Source organism: Gasterosteus aculeatus, chromosome 1 (assembly GCF_964276395.1).
Source record: "Gasterosteus aculeatus chromosome 1, fGasAcu3.hap1.1, whole genome shotgun sequence".
In the NCBI taxonomy this organism is placed as follows: domain Eukaryota; kingdom Metazoa; phylum Chordata; class Actinopteri; order Perciformes; family Gasterosteidae; genus Gasterosteus; species Gasterosteus aculeatus.
The window spans coordinates 8,557,085-8,581,381 of record NC_135688.1 but is presented as its reverse complement, the minus strand read 5'-3'; the positions used below and the strand labels follow the sequence as shown (position 1 = coordinate 8,581,381).

At 44.6% G+C, this 24,297-nt stretch overlaps 3 protein-coding genes across 3 annotated transcripts; 1 reads left to right on the top strand and 2 right to left on the bottom strand.

Moving 5' to 3' along the window:
* Positions 1-552: 552 nt before the first annotated feature.
* On the bottom strand, positions 553-16,539 carry cpda (carboxypeptidase D, a). Its single transcript, XM_040185343.2, has 21 exons — positions 15,563-16,539; positions 14,827-15,074; positions 11,079-11,221; positions 10,745-10,914; positions 9,963-10,381; positions 9,661-9,852; positions 8,899-9,066; positions 8,419-8,528; positions 8,103-8,205; positions 7,514-7,656; positions 7,273-7,442; positions 6,867-7,160; positions 6,523-6,718; positions 6,192-6,327; positions 5,837-5,983; positions 5,589-5,687; positions 5,445-5,509; positions 5,181-5,312; positions 4,737-4,922; positions 2,683-2,785; positions 553-2,538 (listed from the first exon to the last, which is right to left on the bottom strand). Exons 1-21 carry the CDS (start codon positions 16,189-16,191, stop codon positions 2,312-2,314), a joined length of 4,080 nt encoding a protein of 1,359 aa, XP_040041277.2. The 5' UTR covers positions 16,192-16,539; the 3' UTR covers positions 553-2,311.
* Positions 16,540-17,494: 955 nt separating this feature from the next.
* Positions 17,495-20,241, bottom strand: cryba1a (crystallin, beta A1a). Its single transcript, XM_040184925.2, has 7 exons — positions 20,165-20,241; positions 19,665-20,002; positions 19,457-19,523; positions 19,180-19,298; positions 18,878-19,019; positions 18,538-18,680; positions 17,495-18,057 (listed from the first exon to the last, which is right to left on the bottom strand). Exons 3-7 carry the CDS (start codon positions 19,493-19,495, stop codon positions 17,910-17,912), a joined length of 591 nt encoding a protein of 196 aa, XP_040040859.2. The 5' UTR covers positions 19,496-19,523; positions 19,665-20,002; positions 20,165-20,241; the 3' UTR covers positions 17,495-17,909.
* An 845-nt stretch (positions 20,242-21,086) lies between these two features.
* On the top strand, positions 21,087-24,078 carry crybb1l3 (crystallin, beta B1, like 3). Its single transcript, XM_040184806.2, has 6 exons — positions 21,087-21,476; positions 22,145-22,218; positions 22,313-22,431; positions 22,523-22,655; positions 22,919-23,061; positions 23,161-24,078. Exons 1-6 carry the CDS (start codon positions 21,401-21,403, stop codon positions 23,327-23,329), a joined length of 714 nt encoding a protein of 237 aa, XP_040040740.2. The 5' UTR covers positions 21,087-21,400; the 3' UTR covers positions 23,330-24,078.
* The last annotated feature ends 219 nt before the right edge of the window (positions 24,079-24,297 follow it).

The window sequence follows — 24,297 nt, the reverse complement described above, 5'->3', positions numbered from 1 at the left end:
ATGAAAACTCCCACCGTGAGATTTAACAGTTGGTTACATCATGTGTTGACTCAGAAGAATATTCCTGTCAGTCCAGCAAAAAATATGATGTACCAGGCAGGTACATAATGTATTATAGATCATAAGTGTACTGTTATATATTTTGATGATTGATGTCACTGTGTTTTTATATTGTCAAACCACCACCAGCAACGTTTAAGTAGGTGGTATTGAATGGTGAATTGGTACAATGAACAACATCGATATTGTATTGATACATTTTGACAAATAAGATGTTAAAATGCTTCAGCTGAATTAAACAGCTGATACACTTTGACTTTACGGGTCCAATTTCGATTCTATGCTTGTGTATTCCCTGTATGGGCTCTTTTCTAACTGAAATAAAATACTATAGCAGCAATTAAATGACAACCCGATTGAGCAGATGAACCTCAATGTTCTCCCAGATTCCCAATTATTAACAATAGCACAATGTTAACGAAAAGCGAGATATAGGTTGTTAGGTGTTTTCTTTAATTGTTTTAAGAGTTTTTGTGCATTGTAAGCAAGACATTATCAGACAACGGTTTTTATTGGATGTTTGGTGTAAATTCATGGTAAAGATGAATTGCATTTATTTTTTTCATTCTCATTTGTCAAACATTATTTACAGTTGGTTCCAGTTCATATAAAATCTTTACACCAACACGATGACCCTGACACACAAAGTATAGGAACGAAAAATGTACAAAACTGTATGCAGATATTGTTTTTTTTTTTACTGAGGACGGCTGCATTTAATAAAAAGATAAATAAATCTCCTCTCAAAGTAATTGGAAAACAAGGCTCTCCCTCCAATAACTCTCCCTTGAATGTCACAGAAACCTGCTCCCCTGATTGTCCGTATGCCCCACCCAAATGTTGCATTCCAATAACAAATTAATTTATTTAAAAAAAAGGACAGATTACTGCATTATTTTGCGCCAGATTATAATGAAACTATTTAGGCTCAGTCAAACAAATCTCAACAAATGAAGGCGTTTACTTAACATTGGATGTTACATTTACAACTACAAAAGGAGAAGTTTTAAAAGACATTTTTCTGGGTGTTTTTGCAGCTTTCCACCACACCTCAGAGTCAAATTAATTATGATCGACTGCTGTCCTTCGACCGGTCATTTAAACTGTGTAGCTGAGGCTCTGATGTGACGGTAGATAGGGATCAGTAATGGACTGGCAACCTAGAAGCCTTCTGCACTCTTACGTATTGTTTAGCGGGAGAAGTCAAATTAACACCTTAAAAAGAAAACTAAGAATTGGTATTCCTTTTAATGAGAAATGGTTAGAATGCACATCCGTGTTAAATAATAATAGAAAAATAAAAATACAGGGCACACACTCGACTATCCATGTAGACAGTTTGAAATAAACGTAAGATAACAAAAAAGGGAAAGCAACAAATACATTCATTTTTCTGATTACATATTCAGAAACTCATTGATTTATTCATGGCCAATGACATGGGACAATCCTTTCTCTCCATTTAGTGAAAATACAAAACTACTGAATCACCAGGAACTGGATTCAGCCATCTTTAATTGTAATTTATCTATTTTTATACCACCTGGGTACAGGACGGAACAATTGTGACGTATTCACTATGTTGCTGCTTCGCGTCACATACCTCAACCGGACCCCACTGTAAACTTTATAGAAGCCAAGGCACAGTGTTGGATTCAGTTGGATTAGTAGAAAATAAAAATGCTGTCTTGACAAAGGGAAACTTATCATTTCTCAGCTGAAAGCTGTATTGAAATTAATGCATGATATCAGTCGGGACAATGTGTGACATTAAGCACGTCCATTCAGACTTCATTACATAGCCTCTTAAAAAAAAGAAAGACGTTGATTTGGACTTATCAGCTGCAACTCAGTCAGTCAGGCAGGACAGGTGAAAAAGCTGTGGAACTTGCTTAAAGGATGGATGAGGGCCAAAGTGGACAAAAAGTTTATTTCTCTCCCTCTTTTATCACCCTCTCTTTGTCTTTTTCTCCTGATCCAGTCAGGCAGAGATGGAGCAAGCCCCATTCAGTCCAGACACCAGCAGAATGCTATTAAAGGAATAATTTAGTAGCACTAACAACTAAGAGTGAGTCCTCGTCGTTGTAACAGAACAAATAGCCTTCATCGCTCTTGTATTTTCCGGCATAAAAGAGAAACAGAGATGCCGTCTAGTGTTCAAACTGCTCCTTGTTGGACACATTTAAGGGGGGGGGGGGGGGGAGAGCAAAATAAACCACGGAGCCAAACAGCAAAATTTGTGCAGTGTCCCTCAGATTTTGTTGGCATACAGCGTGTCCTCGTCGCTTTCGCTCTCGTCCTGAAACTCGTGGGCCAGCAGCGACTTCTTGGAACCCATGGAGGTGAGCCGGATCTCATCGTCGTAGTCCTCTCGGTGTTGCCGCAGGCGGTGGAAGCCGTCTTTTTGACGATTGGACTTGGCTGCACACACGCACCAGATGATGCACGCCGTCACCACCAACGCCGTCATGGAGGCTGCTGCAAGGACGAAAAGAAAACACAACTCAGCATTTCTGCTTCCATGCATGCACACAGTTAGTCACACAAACGTTTGAGGAATATGATTTTTAGTTTGGGGTAGATCACATCATGCATTTTAGTCAACACTTTTCATATGCTTACCTGCACCGGCCACCACAAACTCTCTTGGCAGACCGAGGATGCTGTTGTCCATGTCGAACTCAATGATGATGAAGCGAGCAGCTTCATGGGAATAAACCACCACCTGCAACACGGCACAAAGCGTTCAGTGGGCCTTCATGGAATAAAAGTCCCACTCCAGCAAGGCTGAGAGGATTATTCACAGCAAAACATAAGATAAATCTGTGTGAAACATTATTTTTGTTTATTCCGATAGCCTCTGAATATAAACGGATTGGCTAACTTATCTTCTGAGCTCGCTTTTCACGCCACTCAAAATCAGCTCTGCCACATCATAAACAGGATAAGGTCTATTCTGTTTGTTTGTCCACATTGGGGTAAAGTTATCCAACTGTCCAGCAGAGCTTCCTACTGAAGGGTGGTTCTCAATTACCTAATTAGCCGGCCTCCCTTACAGGTGTGACTGCTTAGTAGAATCTGCTGCAGGTTCTCTTAAATGTCTAAAATAAGATTTGAGCGCTGGCTCGTATGAATCCTAAGTTACACAGCTATATTCTGAGAATCAAACTTCGGGAATCTTAAGAGTTCACATGCTTGACTTTTCTCCATAGCAAGTGTCTCTCATTTATTCAGTGTCATTGTTGAAGTACAGTTTAAAAAAAAATGTGGGAAACTAAAACCAAAGCTGAAGAAACAAGGATTTCAAACCGTTTGGCTCGTGACCGGATTCAGTAATGTGGCCTGAACGCAGCCTTGTTGACAAAGAGTAAGTGCACCTCTTTCTTTCCGTTTTATCAACCATCATGATTTGCTGGTATTTTTTTTGAGGGTATGACACAACACCACCAACAACAGAGAAACTAACTCCACCAAAACTAATACCCCTTTCATTTGCAGAGGAACGAAATGCGTCCATATGGCCTAAGGCGGAGTATTCGATGTCCAAAGAAATACGGGGAGACTATTAAAGAGAGGAAATGCGCGTTGGCCCCGAGTTACGATCTGGACCTTTTGTGCGAGCCGAGTGAGGCGGACCCCCAGAAACCCCTGGATGAACGGTACAAAAGGAATGCTGCCATTCTTCCGGATTTCAAACAGCCCCACAGCGACGGGGGCCTCGCTGCTGAAGAAAAGGCGGCGAGCAGCTCGTCAATTAGCCAGCCGGAACCTCTGCTGATTCACGGCTTCACGGTGCCGGAGTACCAGCAGACGTACCACACGGTGGTGGACCCCCTGCTCCTGACGCCTTGCGGGAAGCTGGCAGCCTACAGCCTGGAGCTGGGCAGAAACATTAAGGAGCATCTGTTTGAAGAGCTGGCCTACCCTACGCTGCAGATCTCGGAGCAGCCAAATGGAAAGGTGGAGCTGATGGAGAGGTTTTGTGTGCTCCGCCCGACACCTTTCATAGCCATAGAATGTAATGGGAAACCACAATCATTTTCTCCCGCCAGCTTTCTATAACCTGGCACTATTTATTATTTATGTCTCTCGACGGTTTGCTTTTTACTTAATGTAATGTAGCAGCTGGATTTATATTTCAAATGTTTGTTAAAAAAAGTGAAATGGAAAATATTTCACATTGGTGGAAAAAGCTCCTTTATGAACAATTAAAATGAAAACAGAATTATGCGAGACCTACAAAGCCCAAATGAATTCTGTCTTTTTAATTGGGGTTTGTATCTCCCAAAGTGACCGAGTGCTCAGTATGTCCATTTCTTTTGTATTGTATAATCACCGCATGTTCAACAGGGCACATGTGGACGCCACCAACGCACAACCGCTTTCTAAGGCTCGTGCATAAAATTCATGCTGAAAACTAGACTTGTAAGTCTCTTCTTAAACTAGCATTATTATCTACATTATCACCATCTTCAGAATTGTCATGTATAATAATGTAAAGGTTTTCAACAGCTTTTTTTCTTGTTTGTGTGCATTTCAAGTGATTCACAGTAGAAAATAATTTGACTCTAAATCTTTGACTTGTCGTCACGTTTTGCACCATCGTGATCATCTTCCTAAAGGCGAATGCATCCTTTTGAACGCATCATATGTGGTACCCATGGAACTGGGTGTACCTCTTTATGTTGTTGCTGGTAGCCATCAGCAACGGCTTCAATGTTGTGGTTGCCAGGAGCCAGCAGCGCATGGAAGTAGCCCCCCTCTGCTGTGAAAACTCTCACTCCCCCATTCAGGACAATGATTGCCCCAACAATCGGCTTCCCACTCTTGTCCCGCACCACGCCACGCACTCCTTTATGGACCTGGGTGGGGAACAAATGGAGGGTAGATTCATGCGGGATGGCGAATTGCAATTCTAAAATCTTTATATTCCAAACAATATTTATCATGTCTTAAACACTTTTTTAAAGAGAGTTCACTATTTCCAGTTACTACTGTATTGATTTTAGAAAATATCTTCCTTAAAATCTGTTTCGTCATACATTGGTTAAATAGCTACGTGGAAATGAAAAAGTAGTCTATTAAAGAACTCCTTCAGAAGATAAAATACGGCGTCTCACCTCCACCAACATGCTAAGCAGAGCCTTCTTGTTCTCCGCCCAGAGTGTGGGCAGCTGCTCGGCAGCAGGAAACAAACAGCAGCCACTATACACGGTGATCTCTGGACAGTGACCAAAGTCCATGCTGAAGTCCTGGAAGGAGACAAGATGACAACAAAGACATTGTTAGGAGAGAAATGCCTAATGATATACCGTAGAGGCAGCATGGACGCCTACCTAACTGCAGAAGCTGTGAATGACGGACACTGTAGCAGAGAGACTTACCTTCATGCTCCCCATGTGACTTTGTCTCTCTGCTGCCCTCATAACTCCACCTGGGATGTTGCCCACTGAGTCACAGAGAAGTTCCATTAGCTATGAATAAAAACTCCAAAACAACAGTTTATTCTTGGTACTTAAATGACATACTTTGCCCATTATTTGAACATCCAGTGTCCCCGAGGTGCATCTTAGGATGGTTGTCGGCATAAACACTTGCCAAGTACTTCAACGTGCCCTCATTTTCAACTGTAAAAAAGAGAAAAGGCCTGACATTAAGTGGCATTTATCAACAGCAATCAGTGTTTACATTGTGCATCACGTGTGCTACTCTTAGCAAATTGCTGCCACGTATAAAGAGGCTGTCAAATCAATCTGTAAGCTGTGAAGAAAACTACCAGACTGGACGGGCTTGTCGTAAGGGTAGGTAGCAACAAGGGAGCCTCCATCGAGGGCAACAGACAGAGTGTAGCCCCGGTCTAGAATCAGGTCCATCATGGCTCTGCTCTCTGGCTGGGGATCCACCACGCGCTGTGACGCATTGCCTGGAAAAGGGAGGAAAACACACAGACAGGAAATGTTAAAGTAAACTTGCCTTTTTATTGCAAGTTTATGTACAAAGTTCCATAGAGAAGTTTATTTGTGACATTCACCACAAAAACAATTGCAGTCGGATTAAATTGCTAAAACCTTTTTTAAATTTTATCTTTGTATTGCGATTGCGCACACACATACAAAGCCATAAAGACTTACCGAAGAAATCCGTGTCTAGATCCTTGCCGTGAATATTGGTCGAGCCCTGGAGGGAGGTGCACTGCTTCTCAACAGCCTGTTCTCGCCCATCTGGGTTGATGGAAGGCACGATAACAATCCGGGTCTCATTGATCAGCTATCGACAAAACAGAGAAAAATGAATACAGACGAGGCTTTACTGGGACCAGTTGCAGCACAAACTGAAACCAATGCTCAATGTGAAAATAGTACAAAGCCTCTTGTGTATTCCAATGAGTGAAATGTCCTACTTTTAAATAAGGTTAGTTCCAGACTATCACCACACTATATTTCCGAACCCGCCAACGCTCACCCTGGTTATGGCTGGGTTTTTGCCATAGTTGATACACAAGAGGGCAGCAAACTCCAGCAGCATCTCTGTGCCCACAGGGGCGTTGCCATGGATCCCGGCTACAAAGCGGATCTTGGGCTCAGAAGGTTCAGCTTCCGCTGGTTTGTTGGAGATTTCCAAACCCCAAATGGTTCGAAACTCTACACTTTGGCCTAAACTGGATACAAAAACAAAAGAAACAAAGTGATATAAAAAAAAACTAGCAGTTCTGGACAGTATTGACTTCCTCAGATGAGAGCTATAGAGTATGATGTCAAAAGGTTTTGTATCTTTTAGTGGAAATTACATTGGCTGTTTTCAAATACCTGCGCAAAGATGTAATTTTAGGAAAGTTAAGTGTGAGGGCTCGCAGGAAGCCAGAGAGCTCCGAGTAGCGTCTGTAGCGGAAGCTGTTCTCCGTGTCCGTGCTGCTGACCAACTGCTCCAAACCCTGGCCTAAAGACAGGTCCTTGATCAAGCTCTGGAATGCCTTCTCAGATGGGTTCTGGGTAGGTTGGGGTCCCTCGGGAGACTGGCCATTAGTATCACGTGTCAGTCTGAAATTCACCAACTCCACGTGGTCCTTCGAGGCGGAGGCGTGGGTGCTCAAAGGAAAATAGCTGGAACAGAAACAGTTCATAGCAGTGGAGTTTTGGGGGCATAACGGCACAGCGATATGTAGAAACGTCATGGTAAATTCTGTTTGTTCTCCCTCCTGAGGATGAATCTTACCCATGGGCGGAGGCAGTGATGTAGTAAGTCCCAGGGACCAGCAGCCTCCAGTAGTCTCCAGTGCCAGCTGTGGTGATATTGTGGTGAATGTCCTTCACACTAATGGTGGCATTGGGAATTCCCGTCCCATCCACAATGTCAGAGACTGTGCCTTTTATTCCGCTGTGTACCTACAGAGACACGGTACCGTATTAACATGATGCAAGATTGAGTGTACAGGGAGATGTTAAGAGTTTATTACCTGGTGAATGAACTGAAGCAAGGCCCGCCGGTTTTGTTCCCAGTATTTTGGTAAGTCTTTGCTCGGAGGGTACTTCACACAGCCGAGCTCGATGGTTACCTCAAAGCAGTTGGTGTTTAAGTAGTTCCAGTCCTGCATGCCACCTGGAGAAAATGTGCCCAACTTAAACTTAAAACTAAAACTTAAAAGCTTCGCCTAAAAGCAGAATGACAAATTCCAGTTCAGCACACAACGGTCTTCAGAAAATATTGTGAACTGCCAACAAGCAGAGTCAAAATGTGGCAGATTTACTTTTGAAATCAATCCTGAAACTGCAACATAGTGTCCATTGATGAAGAGTAGATAACACTAGTCTAAAACTACAGCGGCCAAATATAGATTTTCTTTACTAAATAACCTTTTAAAAGATAAACCCACCGACTCAACTACAAAGGAAAACAGAATTAAAGAAATGTCTGAATTGAAGTTTGGGAAAAAAAATCATTCTACATATAAATAACTTTCTAAATATCAAACTTTACTAAAAATCTCAAACATAAAAAATAAATAATGTGGTGAGCAACAAATGTGGTCGTAGATCTAGGCTTACCTGGAACATTGTACCAGTTGGCCCCATTGGTGATACCGTCCTCAAAATATTCCATTGGGTACAGGTCCTCACAAGGGTGTCCATTGTGCATCAAAGGATTCTCCTGCAAGCGCATCACACACACACACACACACACACACACACACACACACACACACACGAGCAAACACAACAATAAGCACTGATGCGGTCAAGTTATCAAACCTTTTATTCTGCCACAGACGTCACAAAAAAATACTTTGTATATTTAACTCCGTAGTTCAACCTTTTCTGTTATCAATGATAACAAGAAACACACATTATCTTGCCCAGTTACCTGTGAGTAAGCCCTCGACACCTGCTGAAAGACTTCATCATCAGGTGACCGGCTGTACTGCGATAGCCCCTCTTTGTCGTCATCGAAGGGGTAGTTGACGACCAAGGAGCCTAATATTCCACAAATCAAAGATAAGCCAAACCAGCTAAAAATAGATATGTACATCAGAATTATGATTAACATATGTTTGCTAGGCATAACTTGTTCAACTAACGTAGCCTAATATTTAGACTTAAGTGTGGATCCAAAGACAAAACTTAAAATCACAACAGCATTCTTCTAGGTCTATTGGGGTAGAAATGTCCAAATAAGTGAGAGGAAAAAAAACAGCTAAATGAGCAAAAGATGCAAATACAAACACAATATTTCAAATGAACTAAATCTATGAATGAATGCAGAACCGAGGCATCACTGTCAAATAGCAGAACTGACACTGAGAGACTTCAATCTTTGCCACTAGAGATCGATATGAGAGCGTACCTCCATGAAGGTTGGCTGACAGGGTGAAGGGGATGCTCTTCACCCAGTTCATCACAGCTATAGTTTCTGGCTGGCGAGTCTCATTGCTGGTAAAATACTGATCAGGGAAGTTGCGGTTCAGGTCCAACTTGTTGCTGTTGTTGCGTCCTTTGTAACCCTTCACGTCACCTGTGAGGAAAAGATGACTAGCGATGAGTTACGTACAAAGATCCCCACCTGTAACCGCAGCATGTTCCTGCTGATGAGACACAACCTCAGCTCCACCCGCCCTTTACTTCCCGACATATGTCAGAAGCAGCCGCAAGCTAAAAGACATTGGCAGACGGACGAGGTGCTTTGGGAAAACGTCCCCAGTCTTTAAAAAAAAAAAAAGTTCACATAATTGGTGTTTGAACATAAATGTTTACACAACTAAAGCCATTTAAACCGGGCAATTAGGAGAAACTTTAGAATGTAAAGAGATCATATGTAAGGATATACCTTCTTGGAAAATACATTAAAAGGAACATTCCATAAACATTTATTGAATAAAGGGAGGTTTTGCAAGCACCATTTCCTTTGCCACTCAAAGAACATAAGTCAAGTGATCAAATTACTGTTCAAAACCTGTAATTTCACATTCTTGCTTGATTATTCAAAGCAACATACTTGACAGCTGTGTGACCTGCATAGGAAGATAATGTCACAAGGCTTATATTCATACTGTGCACATAGTGTGACGATCCGGTGGCCTGTAAAATACCTTCCTGGTGTATCCCTTACCTTCAGTGGCTACCTCATATCCGTCGGGGTTCATAGAAGGCATGATGTGGATGCGGGTGTTGTTGACCAACTGAGTGACCTCCGTGTCAGTACCATAGTTACGGCACAGGTACTCAATGAGGTTGAGCAATAGCTCCCGGCCCACCACTTCATTACCGTGCATGTTGGCAATATACTTAAACTCTGGCTCACCTGCCATGAAAACAAAAAAAAGGAAGAAGTGGCAATGAACATTTCTGTTAATAGATCGACATGTAAATGACAAAGAAGTAGCCCCACTCCGTTAATCAACCCACACACACCATGCTCGTGGACCGCGGGGTTGTCCGAGATCGCCATCACAAAGAGCTCCCGGTTCTCCACGGAGTGCCCGATGCTGTAAAGATGGGCAATGGAGGGGAACTCGCTGCTGTACTTGCGCAAGAACAGCTGCATGTCCGAGTAGCCGTGGTGACGGAACTCCTGAGGCTGGACGGGCTGAGGTTCGGGCGGAAGTACGGGGGGGCTGCTGTTGCTCGTTGCCTCCGGAACCACCTGGGTCCGGGTGGAGTCAGAAGAGTTGGTGGTGGTGGAGAGGTTTCGACCATCGGTGGACGGCATGGCGTGTGTAGTCGCAGTGACACCACGAGGACCCTCATTGGCCACGGGTGCCAAGGTAAAGTTGAGTTCTGTGGATGTGCCCTCCACGACCGCAACACCGAGGACTGTCATGGGTGCGTACCTGTGAACAGAAACAAAATTAAATAAACAAGTAAATGAGTAAATACCCAGAGTACATGACACATCAAAAACAGCATGTAACTGTAGTTTCCTTCTCAAGTCTTTACCAGGAAGTCGTACCCCGATGAACTTATGACGTATATTATTCTTAAGAAAGAGGAATGCAGCAGTTGCAGGACACTTTTAAACCAGAGGAGCCAGATTACAGATTTTGCTGTGGGATTTGGCAACAAGCAGCAATGAATGCAGCACTCGCTGTGTTGTCAGCCTTTGCGAAGGCAAATTTGAAGCCCGAATATCATTTTCCATTAAGCGCCATTTTTGGAAACCTGCTGTGCAAAGGAAGTTCAATAGTATTACTGACCCTGGGGCCGCAGCTGTAATGTTGTATGTTCCTGGGAGCAGAAGGCGGTAGTACTCCCCGTATTTTCCTGTGGTCAGGTTGTGGTGAATGCTTGTTACCACAATGCTGGCATTGAAGAGGGCGGCACCATCGACGGCGTTTTTCACGTAACCACGGACACCTATATGCACCTGGAGGACAGGGAATTTGTAAATACCAAGAGTACCTGGCTAATATGGAAAAATGGTAGTTTCATGCAGGGTCTGGATTGTGGCATTATCGTTTGAATACAACAGAAAAATTAAGATAACATTATGTGTGTATCACCAGTGCTTTTCTTAGTTATAAGCGCTACCTTTTCTATGTAGGCTAGAAGGGATTCCCTGTTCAGATTCCATTCCTTACGGAGCTCGGAAGCAGGGGGATATTTGCAGCAGCTCAACTCCATTGTGATTTCCAGACAGTTACCATGCAGGTAGTTGTAGTCCTGCATCCCACCTAGGTAACGAGCCAGAAACGGAGTAATCAAATGAGGCTAGAAATGGAATAAAACAGTCAATTCAATATTATATACGTGATGGAGAAGAATGTGTGTCAATCCAGGAAGGGGTTGGCGTACAACATGCAAACGTAAAGTAAAATCAAGACTTGCTTCGCTTCATTGCACCCCCACTGGAGCTCATATTTGTCTCCTAAATGTCACAGTTTACAGATCGTGTTGCACGTGGCAACAAGCCATGACATCTGCCGTTAGGCAAACAGAAAGACGAGGAGGAGGGGTCCGCTGTTCCGCTGCCCATCCCACTGGAGCGGCAGCAGGCAGCCACAGACTCCCCGGCTGTAGGTTTGCCATGACTGCCTGCAGGAGCACAGTGAATCACTGACCTCATTCCACTTTGTAACGGGGCTGTAACACTAGCAAATAACTTCAGCAAAGCAACCAGCCTGCCACCCGTCTCCGGAAGGAAGACATCAACCATGCCACAGCGGAGGAGAACGGCCTTAACCGATCTGTGATGACCAACAAGATCAAATCCACCTTTAAGACCTTAAATCCACAAGATTTCACAACGCTGTGGTGCACAGTGAAACATTATTTAGTTAAATCTCTATTTCAATCATTGCCAGGAATTCAGGCTTCAGCACATTTTAATACAATATGGACATGGAGTTCTTGCAGTAGAAAAAAAAAAAATGCATCCCGGGAGAACAGCTGCAGGCTGTAATGTGGTAGACGGCTTGGCTTGGAGTACAAAATATACACCACAAACACGAGTTCCTCAAAGTCATCTCCGAGTCAAACGCAGCAGTTCAGCACTCTGAAACTATGCCGGCTCATTCGCCGGAAACTGCAAAAACAAAAACAGTGAAGTAGCAATCAAGAACTCTTAAAAAGGTCATCTGAGACGCGTTTATAAACTGTCCGCTTGGCATCGGTCCGACAGAGCAGATTTTATTATAGATACAGCAGGGGCTTCCCCACTGTATGCACCGGAGTAAGCCTCCACACTGAGCTGGTTGATACGAAGAGGGACCCAGGACGGCACTGGCCGTGCCCCTCTGGGCTTATTTGGAACGTGGCGGTGTGTGGAGGTGTGCTGGGATAAGTCAATAGAGGTTTTACCCCCCTGTGGGGGCGGCAGGCAACCGTTTGCCTTGTCTACGAAAACAAATCTCACCCGTTAATGAAGCACTAATAACTCTAGAGCTACATCCAGCTGTGACAATGGGAGGAAATTCATACATGACGGCACCTTCACGACAAACAACTCAAACCCTCTTGTCCGGTCACAAGACGTTAGGCGTTGTCCTGTGCTAAGACACTTTAGGTACGGATCGCGTATCGTTTACTTCAAGTAAACAACACCACCCCCCTCCACCCCCCACCGAAGGCCAACATAGCAGGACAAACACAAAGACAGACCATGGCAGACTCTGCCTTAAATATCCTGTATATGTACCGGGTCCAGTGACACACCCGGGAAATGGAAGAAAACCACCGGCGGGGCGTGGGAGCCAAAGTCAGAGCTGAACTTGCCGTTTAACAAACAGGAATGTTTAAAAAGAAGGGTTCATTTATACAATGAACAAAAAAAACAAAAAATTAGAATCCCGCGGGGCTGAAAAACCCTTTAAAACACTACCATTGTCATGTGATTTATAGCTATCAGAAGTCCGAACATCAGACCATCTCAGCAATACAACTGTGTTTCCACACAGTAAAATTATATTCTGGACCTCGTGTCTAAAGACAGTGACGTGTGTCTCAAAACAAACATTACAACCAACAGTTTGGAACAAATTCACCAAAACAAGTTACGCTCTTTCAAGACTCGCCAGTGAATTACACAAGTCGGGCAATGCGCAAGTGGAAAAAGCAAAGCAAAAGCTTACAACCAGCACATACATATATGTTTATTTATTTCAGCAACACGGAGTCCTAGTCATGTGTTGAGGGTTAAATGAACCACGACACAGCTCGAGGAAAGAACGTCCTCCGAGGCCACGCTGCGTTGAGAGATTATGAGTCAAGATAACGCGTTATGCTGAATCATTATTCCAGGCCTGCACTGGCACACAGAAAAGCTTCTGTCCCCGACTCCTTGTCCCGGCCTTTTCTCGGATTCTGAGCCTTCATGTCACACAATGTTGCGGACGTTTCCCCTCACCTGCCATTAGCCCAGTTTTAGCAGGGACGTTTGTAAAAAGGGACATTTATATTGTCAGAGACGTGACAGAGACGAGCACAGTCGGTTTACCTACATCTCGGTATTGTTGCTGCTAGGAGCTTTAGGAACTCCTGTTGCTACCTGAGCCGCTCTGAATATAGGCCATTTAGGGCGATAAGCATTAGCAAACTTTTGCCATTGCATAAAAGTGTGGGCTTTAGTTTGGTAATGATTAACAGCTCCAGTTCCTCGTGATAAACGAATAGTGTGACACGCCATCACATTTGTTCCAGGTTAAAGTGATCTGCAAATGAACAAATACCATTTTTTTTTGTGGGATCTTGAAAGTGTGCGTGCGATTATCTACACCTTCATTGCAACAGCTACTACATTTGTTCTAAACGGTCACAAAAGTACACGCATACTACATGTTTGACGGTTACTTTAAATATTATCCTGATGGAATTAGGCCGACTTGGACACAACGCATGCTGATCGGGGAATCACCAATGGCAAGAAAAGCTATCCTTATCTACAACAAATAACATTTCAACAGGAAAAGCCGTGCGGGGACCTGAAGTTGCATAAACGTCACCACCTGCCAACCCCCCCCCCCCCCCCCCCCCCCGGAAAAGAAATCAGCCGAACAAAAGTAGAGAGAAAGCTGATCAGGTTTCTGCCCTGTCGGTGCAGAGTAAAACCTTTCAACACGTCCCGCATTCACCGAAGCTATTTGAAGACACTTTAATACACCCGACTGAGCCCTCATGGCAAACCTGATTACTACTGTTACACGTTAAGGAATTACTGTCTGGAAAAACATTGAGTTTACAGATTACCCGTAAACACCAATACTAGGCCAAACTACTCAGTGCAACAAGGAATGGAGTACGACTGGGATTTTTGAGCTAATTAAATGAGGAAATAAAAAGGTACAGGCACCGGCTCCAAAAAGCTCTGAGAAGCATTGTATGCTGCAAACCGACCGACTGCAAAACGCTGAGGGACATTCTTCACTGTCAAATGGGTAGATGACAGCAACAAAAGGGTTAGACTGCCGTAACCACATTTTACTCCTTCAAGGGCTTTACTTTCCTGCTGTGAAAAACAAATGAAACCCTTGAAGCCGACGGGAGAACAATGACAGGAAAAAAACACATCATCTTCTAGCACAGAGGCTCTTTCTTCTAAGGAAGAACACGGCCATCCTATCTATCCCTCTCCATGGTAACTGTATAACATGCAGGTTGTTGTACCTCTTAAAGCTCTATAACAAAAAGGTGAGAATGTGCATTGAAGTCCATTGGAGACGTACAGGATGTGACCCCCAGAAGCCGGACCGGCAGCGGCCACATCCTCACCTTACAGACAGAATTTCTGGCCACAGTTATTGGCTCTCTGATCACCACAGAAAAAACAACAACAACAACTTACCAGGAACGTCATACCACTGAGCCCCATTGATGATGCCGTTTTCAAAAGTTTCGTCCGGGGAATCGTCGCAGTTGGGCACGCCGGTCTTCATCCCGGGGTGGTTCTGGGAATACACCGAGGCCAAGTACCGGAACAGTTTGTCGTCCTCCGCTTTGCTGTAGTGGCCCTGCTGCTGGTGCAAGGCGGAGTCATCAAACGGGTAACTGGCGACAACAGTGCCGCCGTGCAGGTTCCCCGACAGTACGAACCTTGAGAGACAAAAGAAGTATAGGTTCAAGCAGGTCTTACTTCCATGCACGCATGTAAAAAGGTACATGGAAATAATTCTGCTGTGAGAAGAGTTCATTTGAACCAATAATGGCTGTATTGGGATTGCTGAGAACTAGAAATTGCTTGTAGTTTTTTCTTGAAACGTGACTCAAACCAGTACACAGGTAGGAAAGGCGTTATGAAGATTTTCTGCAGATTGACTAATCAAACAAACCACTTTTGTATGCACCTCAGTCACACACACACACACACACACACACACACACACCATGTGGTTATCGTTCCCCTGTTTTTGTCTTGAGTAACACAACACAAACATACTTCTAACTGCAGATCTCCAATTCCTCCAGCGTGAGAGATCGCATTGTCCCAGAACAAGCAACGTGGTGTCACATGCGTGCACCGCAGTGTGTGTGTGTGTGTGTGTGTGTGTGTGTGTGTGTTTCACAGAAGAGGACAGACTCACTTCATCTCCTGGATCCACTTGATCACAGCCGTTACCTCCGGGACGGTGTCCGCGTTGACACTTGTCCCGTCGTACTGGTCCGGAAAGCTCCTGTTGAGGTCCGCATTTCGGGCGTTGTTTCGGGCCCGGCTGCTGCCCCCGCAGTCCCCCTCCGCGGCCCGCTCGAAGCCGTCCGGGTTCATGCTGGGCATGATGTAAATATCCGTGGTGTCCACCAGCGCGGTGATGCGCGGTTCCTCTCCGTATTTCGTCAGCAGGTCCTCTACGAGGTAAACCAACACCTGCCGGGACACGGTCTCGTCCCCGTGCATGTTGCCGACGTATTTGAATTTGGGTTTCCCCGGTGCGTCTCCGCGGGGGTCCTCGGTGATCCGCATCACCCACAGCTCCCTGCCCTCCACGGAGCGACCCACGCTCGACAGGTTAGCTATGCGGGGGTATTTCTGAGCTAAGGACCGCAAGCGCCCGGTCAGGTTTACGTAATTATAGTAAGCGTTGTAGGTTTCCACCGTTTCCTCCGTCGAGGGGGGGACGCTGGGTGTCCGTGGGTGCCTGGCGTCCCCGAGGGAGACAACAAGGAGGAGAAGAAAGGCGAAAAGTGACGCCGGAGACTCCGCAATGTGCACCATGTTGACCTGTCTTCTCTTTTCACACCATTCGGACTCTCGAATCAAAGACGAACAAACAAGTCCGGAGTTTGGAGCCCCAGAGGCAGGTTTATGTTTGCTGTCAGATCGGTGTGGCCTGTTCCCATCTACTTCCGCCCATCTCAGAGGGGCGGGGCGTCGCGGTGACGTCACGTTTTAAGGTCGGCCGGTGGAGTTTGACTAATGTTTTTACCATTTTGTCCCAATTTCGTACATTTAACGTGTAAAGTAACGTGCCGGAGGCTGTATATTTTTGGGTAATGTGCTGCAAATTTGATGTGAACGTATACTAATGTAGCTTTATAGGCAAATTAATTAAAAGTTTATGTGAGAGCCATTTTTGTTCTTGTTTTGATTGTTAGCTCCACCCCCTTAGGTGGTGGGAGGTTGTTCCAATTAGGCTGCAAGGTCAAAATAATCAGGTGGATTACCTGGCACAGGGGTTGGTGTTGGTGAGAAGCGAAATAGTTTTTTGAGCGTGAACGTGAAGTGTGGGCGTGAACGTGAAGTGTGGACGTGAAAGTGGAAGGTGGAAAGTGAAGCGTGGAACGAGAGCGAGGAGCGTGAGCGTGACAGAGTGAACGTGACAGGGTGGAAGAGGCATGTACAAAGATAATTGCATGGTGTCATTAAAGAACAAAATAAAGCACAATGAAAGAAGTGGAAATGTCTCAAGGAGTAGTTAAATGCGTCAAAACAAACTCAAAACACCAACCAAGGGGACCTAACTTTGATAGGCAAGAAAGGGTCTCTACAGTTTATATAAAGTTTAATGTTTGCTTTAGCTTTTTTCCCCAACAGTCAAAGGCAACACATTTTCTGTTGAATTATTCATTTCACTATAGGATATATGGAGCAGAAAGGCCGGTCTTTTGTCTTAAGGGGATCTGTGCTTTGCCTCATTTAAAACATTATTGACTTAATGTGTTCAAACCACTCTTTGCTTAAAGCAAACACAAGAAATTTAAAAATGCTACTTTGACTTGTTGATGAGCTTTGACAGTATTAATCCTCGGTTGGATGATATTCTCACATACAACAAAATCTTCCTCATGATTGTCAGTAGCACTGACAAAATGTTGCTAATGTTAATGCATGCATTATTTCCATATCTCCTACTGAATATTTTTCTTCAGTCAGTAAGGCAAGGGTTATTCTGATTTACACTGCTCAGCTTTTCCACAAGCTTCGTGTTGATTTATGAGCACCTTTTTGTGTAAATGAACTTCAATATACAACTTTCCAAAAGCAGAGAATGAAAATAAATCACACTTGAGCATCATAGTTAGCAGCAGACTCTTGTATTTCTGTTTATTTTGTGTTGCCCATTCCTTTTTATCACTGGTAAAACCGTCTTTACCCACAAGTATGAGGAGCAATGACTGAGTGACATCTCTACCCTGCCGCCATTCAACCTTTAACTTCCTCCTCTTCTCACTTTAGCAGTGTGTCGGTCAGCAGCTTCTCTTCAGTGACTATTTTTTGTCCATGATTGTTTCCATTATTTCTGCTTATTTCTATTTGGCAATGGCAACAAAACAAAAGTGCGATACACATCTTGATTGGGAAGCACCAGGAAAGTGTCAGTTCAGTAAGGTCTGACAGTGCTGGGTAAAGCTTGGAATGACTGGGTTAACGGGGGGGCGGGGGGGGGGGGGGGGGGGGGGAGGAGGTAAAGAGTAAGAGAACGCTGCAGGTTCTCATTGCTGGATTCGACGCAGCGACTGCACCTGGAAGGACTGAGCATGGGAGCCCCACTCTCTGTAATGTTTGTACTCGCCGCCATGACGATCACACTCCATGATGTACTGGTAACCCCGGTAACCTGGGAACTGGTAGCACACCCAGCTGGAGGAGGAGGAGGAGGAGGACGGGGAAGGATGGGGTGTTTGAAGGAGGAAATTAAGCCGGTGATTAGTGATGATGAAAATAACCACACTTCAGAACTGTGGGAGAAGAAAACATGTGTTCTTCCTGTCGTGGAGAGAATGTAGGCCGCTTCGTTGGAAAAAAGGATCAAATGAAATGTTTGGAGTTATACAACATAAACCATACAGAACGATGAATCCCTTTGAAAACAAAAAAGACACCTCAGAAAGTTTAACCTTAATAATTACAAATAGACTGACTATATGAATTCGTAATTAATAATGAAATACATCATTTTCTACTGAGCGATGGGATCAGGTGGCGTTTTTTGTTGTTGAGGTGTGTTATTTTAAGATATACTGTGCCATGAGAGATTAAATGTGGCTACATGTTGGTTAATGGCAACATTTGTGAAAAGTGAAAAGCCTGAAGTTGAAATCCATCGGGGTCGAGACTTACGATCCACTCTGAACTTGCATAGATCCAATCTCGTTGTTGCCCCAGCCCATCGCCTGCAGAGAGGGGTAGTCATCGTTTATCTCCCACTGGCGTCCCATGAAGTTCTCCTTCTCAAACAACACCATCTTGGACTCCTTGTGGTTCTGTGTGCACATGATGCGAGAAAAGACAAGTTATCAATACATGGGCCTATCCATCTCATTTGTGTGGGAAGTTCACAATCTAATTTGTGGCTTTTCACCGCAGACACCAAGTGGGTTAATTTGATCAGTTAAACTTAGTCCATGAGACATCAACCGCAGGGGAAAGAGGAGCCTTTGGAGTGGGACAGAAAACTCACAGCAGAGCAGATGGGGCGGAAGGACATCATCCTCTCAATGTGGTAGGCGTTGCTGCCGCTCCATGACTCCCAGTGAGGATACTCTCCTCTCTCCAACACAAACTGCTGTCCACAGAAGCTGGAGTGCTCATATCCTGCCCAGCTGTCACGTACACACAAAACACACGTGCATTAGGACACTTCAGAGAACAGACCTATGATCCGATATTGGATCTGCTGAACATTTCAATTGTTTCAGAATGTACATGTTTTCCCTGTAGGTCATGTGTGTAATATTCTGCAGAGCTCTTGGTTTGACTCACGCTCCACACTCCAACTTCAGGGAGCGGATGTTGTCAACGCCACACTCCATGATGTTCTGGCAGGCTGAGGTAAACTCCAGACGCTTCCCTTGGAAGTTCTCCTGGTCATAAACTGTGATCTGGAGAGGACACAAATGCATACATGTAGTATGCACATTCCACACACACACACTGATGTGTGCACAGACACACACGTATCATTGACATGGTCAGGCCGGGCGTGAATTTAAAAAGAATCTGCTTTTGTTAAGCATCAATGGCAAGACATGACACTCACCTTCCATGGTCCCATTGGGTTGGGATTATTCAGAGCCATGTTACTGTGTGTCTCAATGCGGATTTGCCTTCATTGTAGAGAGATGGGAGGATTACATGGTCAACTTAAACTCATTCAGCAGGAAGAATCCTGGCCTCTATGAAAGAACATATGGCCTACGTGGTCTACAAAGGTCTGTTGGATGAAAAGATGGAGATGAGGGGCTTACCTGACCGGCCCCAAAGAATAGCAGCGCAGTCCTCACCGGGAGGGCTTCACAAGCACGATGTCCCGAACCCACATTAAACGGACCTATTTATACATGCTGGTGCTGAAAAGCAGCTCGGCCCGTAGGTCGGGGCAGGGAGTCAGCACATTGCTGTACCGGTCATTGTTCAGCACTGAGCTGCCGGGCTTTAGTCCGCTACATTCGGACTGGATGGAGGGCACCGTGCCCAGTGCATATAAGCACAAGTTCCAAACGGTCAACAATCAGCGGGCCAAACCCAAAAGTCCTGGTCCAGGGGACAGATCATCCCAGAAGGGAATGTCTCGCCAGTGACTCTGCTGCAAAGGGAAATAACACATTTACTGACAACGTGTAAAGCAAACGGATATGGCAGACCACTAACAGATTGCCTTAACTTGGTGGTGGTACTAGAATATGTGTCCTGAAAAGACTCGAAATTGTTTGAAAATATGATTTAGATTTGCATTTGAGTAGCTGACCTACTGTGTTCTTCCACACCGAGCTGTGATCTGTCTCCGACCTGCACGCCATGTCCGCGTCAACTGACCCCATGTCTCTGGTCCTTTCACCCTTTCACTCACGCCTATATACAAACATGCTCAGTCATGCACACACACAGTCATGGAGCGAAAGAGGAATTTAGAGGCCTGTTCACGCCGTCAGATATACATTCAGAGCATACAAAGAATTAAGACCTTGAAGTCAGTTTACAACTTTAAATTTAACTTTATTATATTCAACCTTTTTTTTACTCCTCATCAATACAAAATAACTAATAACTAAAACACCCACTGTTGCCTAAATAGGCTAGAAAATCTCATTTTCATAGCATTTTATACATCAATTTAATTCATCACAAATACTAACCTACAGGACAGTGTTTTCTGAGCAGTACAAACACCTCACCTTCTAAAGTGCAGTAGAGACTATCATAGTTATGAACATATTACAGAACTACATCCGGTATACCATTAATACTCATTCAGTATCTATGTTTAAATACCCTTGTCTGACTGGTTTGATATCCCATCGGGGTAAGCTGATCATTCTCATGTGTGCACATGAGAGATTCATGGCTGCATAGTCAAACATCTGTGGACGATTTCTATTCAAATATGCACACAAATGACACGAGTGTGTAAGTGGCGTGTTGTGAGGTGTATATGTATGTAAACTGCCTGTCTGTACAGCACTATAATTCACATAAGAGTGTCCAGCACCGGCCCCTCGGGAACAATAGAGCGATGGACGCCGCTCCTGCAGTCAGCACATTACACACGCAGGGCTCAAAGGCTTGGACCGCCTGCACCGAGGATCAAAAGAAAGAGACACACAAAAAGAAAAAGCCGATCACAGAGAAACTCGCTGAAATAAAAGAGGGGAAGAAAAAAGAAAGAAAATAAAGAAAAAATTTAGATATAAAGTGAGAGTATTGTGCGCAAAAGTAAGTGACTGTGTGCGTGGGTTTGTGTGTATGTGTGCGTTTGTATGAATGCGCGTGTGTGTGTGTGTGTGTAGGAAAGCAAACTTTCTGCTGATGGCAGTGACCGTTCCATGGTCCCCCACAATGGTGCTGGACAACAAAGCAGGAAGCCGCGTCAGCACGACTTGCCTGTAGATAAGGGGCGTGACCTTTGACCCCGCATCATGCTCCAAAGAGCACACAGCCAATGAGAAGTGAGAATTTTGCCTCTGTAGACATGGCATGGATGTGAATGTATATATATATATACCCAGTCGCAACGCCTGCGTCCATCAGTTTCTCCCAAGGTCGGTCCTGCAAGTGTAACTGTAAGTTTCCACTTTAGGTTTTATAACTTTTCAAAAACTGCTAAAATCGCTGGATATTTGTGGTGCTTCTGAGGTTTCCCTTGTCTGCTCATGCTTTGGACTGAAAGAACTAAGCAAATATCGGCTTCTTTTTTAACCATTAACTTTGAACTGGGCAGAAAACACAGCCGGGTGTGATTTTACATTTCATTGCTGCTGTTATCAGTTGCTTCTCCTGGGGTGAGATGTAAAAGAAGCTATGCTAAATCCTTTATCATTAAAAAAAGGATCATGGAAGGGTTGGACGGATCTTTTTTATGTTGCTAGTTAATATCTTAACTTCTTAAAAGCTCAACTAGCAGCTAAGTTGCTATTTTTCTCTCCTATAGTGTCCTCCATGGTCGGTCAGTACATTGTGACATCATTGTCGGGTGCGGTTACAGAGCCTCACTCAACCACACTCATCGGGGAGAGTGTTAGTTAACCGTTTAGAGCCCTTGTAATTTCAGCCTAATTTGACAGAAAAACATCACACTTATAGCCTAAAGGTACAGTACATCTAGAAATACATTTAAAGAAGAAATACTTTATGAACAAGACAATATTTCCTTTTTAGCCAAAAGGCAATGAATGAATGAAAGTTGGCTTGGAGGGAACCAGACTGACTGACCTTGTGCTTCTGTCTCTAGATCAGATCATGTCTCACTCAGGTGCTCAAGGCAGTATTGGCAGCCACTCTGCCATTGGCCTGCGCAATAACAAGGTGCTTCTACTAATCACTTCTTTAAATTTATATCCAAAATGAGGCACTGAAAATATTTCAGGGATTAATGCAAACGGCTCGTTTTACTTTTCAGATGTACCTCTATGAATTTGAGAACTTCCAAGGCCGTAGGATGGACGTGTCCGGAGAGTGCAAAAACCTGTGCGAGAAGGGTTTCGATAGAATCGGCTCCATCAGAGTAGAGTGTGGACCGTGAGTCGACGCGCCTGCCTGTCGAAACATGCGATACAACACTGCGAAAGAATGTTCTAAATGAATCACGGATTTCTGTCCTTCCCTCCAGCTGGGTGGGTTATGAGCAGCAGAACATGACCGGCGAGATGTTCATGCTGGAGAAGGGAGAGTATCCCCGCTGGGACACCTGGTCCAACAGCTACAGGTGTGACCGCTTCATGTCGGTCAGACCCGTCAGAATGGTGAGTTGTCCAGCTCCATTTTCTCCATCTAATTGTTGTCACAAGTCAAAGTGCTTTTTATGGATGCGCTCGTACTGAATGTGTATTCAAAGGCTGATTTCATTTTTATTAGCTGGCATTTCTTTTGTCACTATGTTTATTCTGACAGGGGTTTGGTACTGTCTTCTAAAAGAGAATCACTATCCAGTTGCACGGCACACGTGCACAGCGCCTGTGGGAAAAGCAACAGTCACTAACTTAAATGGGATTCGTGTCTATCGCAGGATCCCCAGGATCACAAGATCTGCCTGTTCGAATGTCCCGGCTTCGAGGGGCGTAAGATGGAGGTGTGCGATGAGGATATCCCCAGCCTGTGGTCTTACGGCTTCCAGGATCGCGTTGCCAGCATTCAGGTCACCGGTGGAACGTAAGACCCTTCTGTCCATTTCGGGGGGGGCAGCTAACAAAAGCATATATATACAAAACGTATATCTTATTTGAATCTCTCCCTACTTCCCCCTCGCAGCTGGGTGGGCTACCAGTACCCCGGCTACCGCGGCTACCAGTATGTGTTTGAAATGGGCCCTTACAAGCACTGGAACGAGTGGGGAGCCAACCAGCCCCAGATCCAGTCCATCCGCAGGGTGAGAGACATGCAGACGCACCGCAGGGGCTGCTTCGAGATGGCCGCGTAAAGAGTCCAGCAGGACGGGGGTAGCGGAGGGGTCAGGGCTCGCCATGCTGCTAACCATCCCTTTGGGAATTCTCCAACCGCCACCCAGCCACACAAGCACACTGGCTTTTGAATATTGTTGATGCTTTTACCGGCTGGTTTTGGGAGTGTGTGGCATCACGAACGATTCCGATCGTCACGGACTTCCAGAGTAACTGTAACACCGGGTAAAAACTGAAACAATACTCTCTGTCTACAGACCTCGTGGAGAGATTATGGAAGGCGGATTATCGGGGATAGTTTGTGTTTATTAGTTTGTTTCAATGCTATTAATCAACCTTTTATTTTATTTTTATTTACTTGCCTACGTGTTTCTAGCCGACATGACGCCAATAAGCTGGTTCAACAAAGCGTTCTACTCCTGCACTCCTGGGATCCACAGATTTCAGAGAGTAAAAGGACGAACGATCATATCATTCCTCACAGAGTACCACCACGGACAGCTCTCAGCCGCGCAGTGAGTCTGCCCGGCTGAGGGAGGCAGTGTGTGCTCATCTCAAAGCAGCCGGCTCACTTCACAGCCTGTGAACAACCAGAGAAAAGAAAAGTGGCTGCGCCGGGGTTGTTGTTTGCGGATGTGATTATCTTTTGGCTTCATCTCATCGATGGGGCCGTCCGGAAAGATTTGCATATTACACTTTCTCAGGGATGCCGGCATCTGGAAAGCAACTTTCCAATGAAGAAAAATTAAATAAAAATATTATAAAACTGCTTTTGTGCATTTGATTTTCATTGAGGGTTGGTCTCATACTCAGATGCTATTTAAAGTATCACTCATTAATATTTTTGGTTAATAGTTGATAAAAGGAATGTGTGCAATGTAAAGATACTTAACTTGGCTTTGTGTCTCATCCCGAAAAGGTGTACGACTTTGCTGTTTGACGTTCCGTCTCACCGCATTTGTCGACATGTTTTCCAGTAGCTGCAGGC

What these genes read in the sequence shown, in the direction of transcription:
- crybb1l3 (XM_040184806.2), top strand. Translation starts at nt 21,401, where the DNA reads ATGTATATATATATATACCCAGTCGCAACGCCTGCGTCCATCAGTTTC. An exon ending in TCGGTCCTGCAAGTGTAACT is followed by an intron (nt 21,477 to 22,144) that starts GTAAGTTTCCAC and finishes TTCTGTCTCTAG; the next exon opens with ATCAGATCATGTCTCACTCA. An exon ending in TTGGCCTGCGCAATAACAAG is followed by an intron (nt 22,219 to 22,312) that starts GTGCTTCTACTA and finishes TTTACTTTTCAG; the next exon opens with ATGTACCTCTATGAATTTGA.
- cpda (XM_040185343.2), bottom strand. Translation starts at nt 16,191, where the DNA reads ATGGTGCACATTGCGGAGTCTCCGGCGTCACTTTTCGCCTTTCTTCTC. An exon ending in GTCAGCCAACCTTCATGGAG is followed by an intron (nt 8,529 to 8,898) that starts GTACGCTCTCAT and finishes GTGGAATATTAG; the next exon opens with GCTCCTTGGTCGTCAACTAC. An exon ending in AAAATTACATCTTTGCGCAG is followed by an intron (nt 6,719 to 6,866) that starts GTATTTGAAAAC and finishes TTTTGTATCCAG; the next exon opens with TTTAGGCCAAAGTGTAGAGT.
- cryba1a (XM_040184925.2), bottom strand. Translation starts at nt 19,495, where the DNA reads ATGGCTCTGAATAATCCCAACCCAATGGGACCATGGAAG. An exon ending in TCCGCCCCATCTGCTCTGCT is followed by an intron (nt 18,681 to 18,877) that starts GTGAGTTTTCTG and finishes ATGTGCACACAG; the next exon opens with AACCACAAGGAGTCCAAGAT. An exon ending in ATGCAAGTTCAGAGTGGATC is followed by an intron (nt 18,058 to 18,537) that starts GTAAGTCTCGAC and finishes CTCCTCCTCCAG; the next exon opens with CTGGGTGTGCTACCAGTTCC.